This window comes from Mizuhopecten yessoensis, unplaced genomic scaffold (genome assembly GCF_002113885.1).
Source record: "Mizuhopecten yessoensis strain PY_sf001 unplaced genomic scaffold, ASM211388v2 scaffold11061, whole genome shotgun sequence".
NCBI classification, from domain to species: domain Eukaryota; kingdom Metazoa; phylum Mollusca; class Bivalvia; order Pectinida; family Pectinidae; genus Mizuhopecten; species Mizuhopecten yessoensis.
Window position 1 is genome coordinate 62,249 of NW_018408859.1, and position 3,756 is coordinate 66,004.

The 3,756-nt window shown below is 37.5% G+C and overlaps 1 protein-coding gene across 1 annotated transcript in view; it reads right to left on the minus strand.

The window, feature by feature from the left end:
* Window positions 1-218: 218 nt before the first annotated feature.
* LOC110465201 overlaps window positions 219-3,756 on the minus strand; it is a 57,316-nt gene continuing 53,778 nt past the window's right edge. The window contains exons 7-8 of the mRNA XM_021520870.1: window positions 917-1,105; window positions 219-418 (exon numbers count right to left, since the gene is read on the minus strand). Coding sequence (XP_021376545.1) covers window positions 219-418; window positions 917-1,105 — 389 coding nt within the window. The remainder of the gene's footprint in view (window positions 419-916; window positions 1,106-3,756) is intronic.

A 3,756-nucleotide genomic window follows, 5' to 3' on the forward strand; every position in this document is an offset into this window, starting at 1 on the left:
GTTTCCCCGTTCTGTTGTAGCTGTGTTTTGTGTTTATTGTGTTCCTCAAGGTTCGTAAACAACAGTCATAAATGGTGATGTTTTTGGTGTTGTGAGTCGTTGTTCCATTTGAAAATGGTTACACCTGAATCATTATACCGACATGAAATCGCATATGATAATATCACTTGCATCGTATCGCATACAATGTATAAAGAATGATTTTGCATGTCCGTCCATTATATCCCACAAATCGAGTACAGGTTTTGCTGACAATCGACACTGGTCAGACCTGTCAGGGTCAACATGACACAGTGGCCTTCAGTAGGATCGGGGTTGCCAGGAGGCCAGAAGGCACTGTTGAGAACATCCGTTCCTCCACTGTACCGCCAGACGTGAGAACTGTAGACTCCGGAAACGTAGAATCTGTAGTCTTGTTCTGACATAACAAAACGATAAAGCAGGCAATTAATAAACATAGAATGTATAGGATTGTTATAGTTTAAAAACATTATTGATAGAAAGTATCACTCTTGTGTTATCTAGATTGAATAAATTCAACCGATAGGCAATACATTCATGTTAAGCAGGATGTTTTGCCATGAGCTTATTTTCTTATGCTGAGGTTTAACATTTCTTTGTCTGCATCATGCAGGAAAGATCGATTTCTTTAAAACATACGCTCACAGCTGTGAATAACGAATGCTGTTTTGGGATATTTAGTTCTTGTTGTTTTCATAATATTTTATTTTTACTTTGAAGGTATACTACCTTTTTATTCTCGGTTACAAAACGTTTCTCAAAACAGTAGTGACAATTGTAACATATTTCGGAGTATAAGAACATATCATGTGAAATATCCTGCACTCAATAATTGACGCCGTTGTTAAATATTTTCGTTTCACTGTTAAAAAACGATGATTCTGTTTTTGCTTACCCAACACACGGTATCTGTTGATGGTGTTATGTAGACTGGTCAGTTTAGACGTTGTATCGACCCTCATCAATTGTGTGTACTGTCTTGTACAGGTAGTTGAAGCATCTGTCTGGTTATTCCTCACTTCAATGATATTGTACAACATAGCAGCTCCCTGGTCTTCTTTGTACCCATACATGTCCAGGATATCTGTATTAAGTAAAACAAAAATATAACAAAAACCTTGCATTTTATATCCAGCATTGTCCCAAAGCACGTTTCTCTCACAAATATAGCAAATAAAAACATGTGTCCCAGTCTGCTGCTATGTTAAGTATTCACAGAAAGATTTGAAACTTGCAATTTGAACACTCCAGTGCCGTAACATCGTTTATAGCGTCCGGGTTGGTTTTGGTTATAGTGCTGTCTATCAACGTTTAAAAGATTGCAGAGATTCGGTAATAACATATGACCATCGTCCCAACACCCTCGAATTATAATCACTTTTGATAATTGTATATGAAAGTTATCTTCATTAAATTGTTATAATTAATATTTGCGTAACTTGTTATTGAAAAGTAATCAGAATGTTTTCAATTTCATATTTTCAAAATCAATTTTAAAACCTTGCTGTAATTCTCATGTTAACCTGTATAAGATAACCATCTGAAATAGAAGATCACTTAATTGATATGTTCAAAGATGTATTGAAATACAAGTATTACTTATTTGAATTATACTTGTAAGAGGAACATTAACGCGCGTGCGCGCTTGTCTCCAAGAGATTATTCATGAAACTAAAGCACAGCTGTAAATAAACATTCGCCCTAATATTCTGTACATTTCGTCCTAGATTGATCATATCTTACCTACACCTACGTCAGACGTGTAACACCCTGGTTTGACGACCCAGGTTTTGTAACACGTACACCGATGTATTCCGTCGACGGTGTGGTAGGTGTATGACTTGCATGAAGCATGATTGTAGCAGCTCAATGCACATTCCTTCAGGGATGGAACTGACGACATAGATGTGATGACGGAATGCGTGCCCATCATTTCTTCAGTAAGGATTACAGACTTTCTTGAGAAATTATAATGTCCTCCTGATCAACAGAAATAGTCATAGTAAAATAACTATAGTAACGATGGATACCATACTTCAGACAAAAAGGGTACTTATTTCCACTACCTTATCAGGCTAAGAATGGAACATTCAAAATTAAGAATAATATGTCGATTTTATGATGTAGTGTGCAACACTTGTCACCGTGTTGAGTAGTTGTGTGAACAGTCCCGATACAGATTTTGATGAGTACCTTCCACATGTTATTCTGGCTTACCGCGCAACTGAGTCAGAAAGTAAACACATTAACCTTATTGATTGATGTTGCGGAGAGAATCCAGCACACCAGTTTCAATTGCCAAAGCAAATTAGGTTCATCAACATGAAAGACAAAATGTGGGTGGGAGCCGGAAACGCCTACAAACTGTACTGATATAGGAGGTTGGCCTGGACTAAGAGTATTATGTTGAATTCACGATTAAGTATGTACATGTCACCATGTTGAGTGTTTGTTTTATTAACAGTCACCAGACAAATTAAAATGAACATCTCCCTTTTGTAATGGTGGCCTCCCGCTCAAATGAGCAAGAAACCAAACTCATTTCCTATTAGATAATGTTCGACAGAGAAACCGGCACCCCATAGATATCCAGCTTGAAATGCCAAGGCAGATGCAGGCCATTTCCCAGAGTCAGTAGGCATGGTAGCTGCACGAGCGAATAGAGAATGCTCATCAGAACCTATGGCAAAATAGACACAGCCAAAAAAGGTACTGAAACAAGAAGCTTGTCTCGACTGACCTCGAGCCTTGGGACTCCATGTATATCTCTTATCTCATATCTCTTAAGGAAATAACATATTTCTCTGCAAAATAATAGTGGCGACCATATAACTTATCCTTATACGTCATCAACCTGCGTCTTTGGAACCTTGTGATGTACGTTTGTCCGTCAGCATTCAACATCTGTGACATGTACACTCGGGATGTAGGGAAACAGTAATGTTGCTTTCAAGAAAGCGTAATCTCACGTTCGGAAAGTCGCAATTGTCCCGCGTATTATACAGCTTAGCAGTAAGCCGTCCCTGTTGGTCATGCTGTTAGTAATGATCTGGAAAAGCGGCTTTAGTAGATGAGTCTGTGGTGTCCTTGATTTCAAGGTCTGTAGGATATCTACAATCGACGTTGTCCTTTCGCAACATGGTCTAGTAAACCACAATATTCTATAGTGGTGCACAGAGAATACATGGTAATAATCGACACTCTGCTAATAAAGAGATTTATCATCTCTGTATTACATTCGCTCAAACAAGGGGGTAGTGAACAACTAAATATGCAAGAAAAATTGAATAGCTGTCATCAAATACTGTAAAAAGTAAACGTAGATCGCAATCGTATAACTTATAGTACTTATCACGTGAAAAAGTTCGTGAAATGTTGGTTATGAAAACTTATACCGCAGTACTTTGACCAAAATTCATATACGGAAATCAGGAAAGGGGCATGACTGTAATAAGAAACAAGAGGCCCATGGGCCTTAACGGTCACCTGATATGTTTATACAGAGAGTTGATTTTGTTTTTAACATGAACAGAAATATTATTCAAAGTGACAAAAAACAATAAAACCACCTTACTCAATATCTAGCATACAGATTTCAGACTAAAAAGGATTTGAAACTAGCACCTACAGCCCTTGGGGGTAGGGCTGGCTCAAAATTTTCAAAGTATCAAACTGTCAATTCAAGGTTATAATTCCAATCAAGTTATTAACATGTAATATTCAAAGTATCATTTG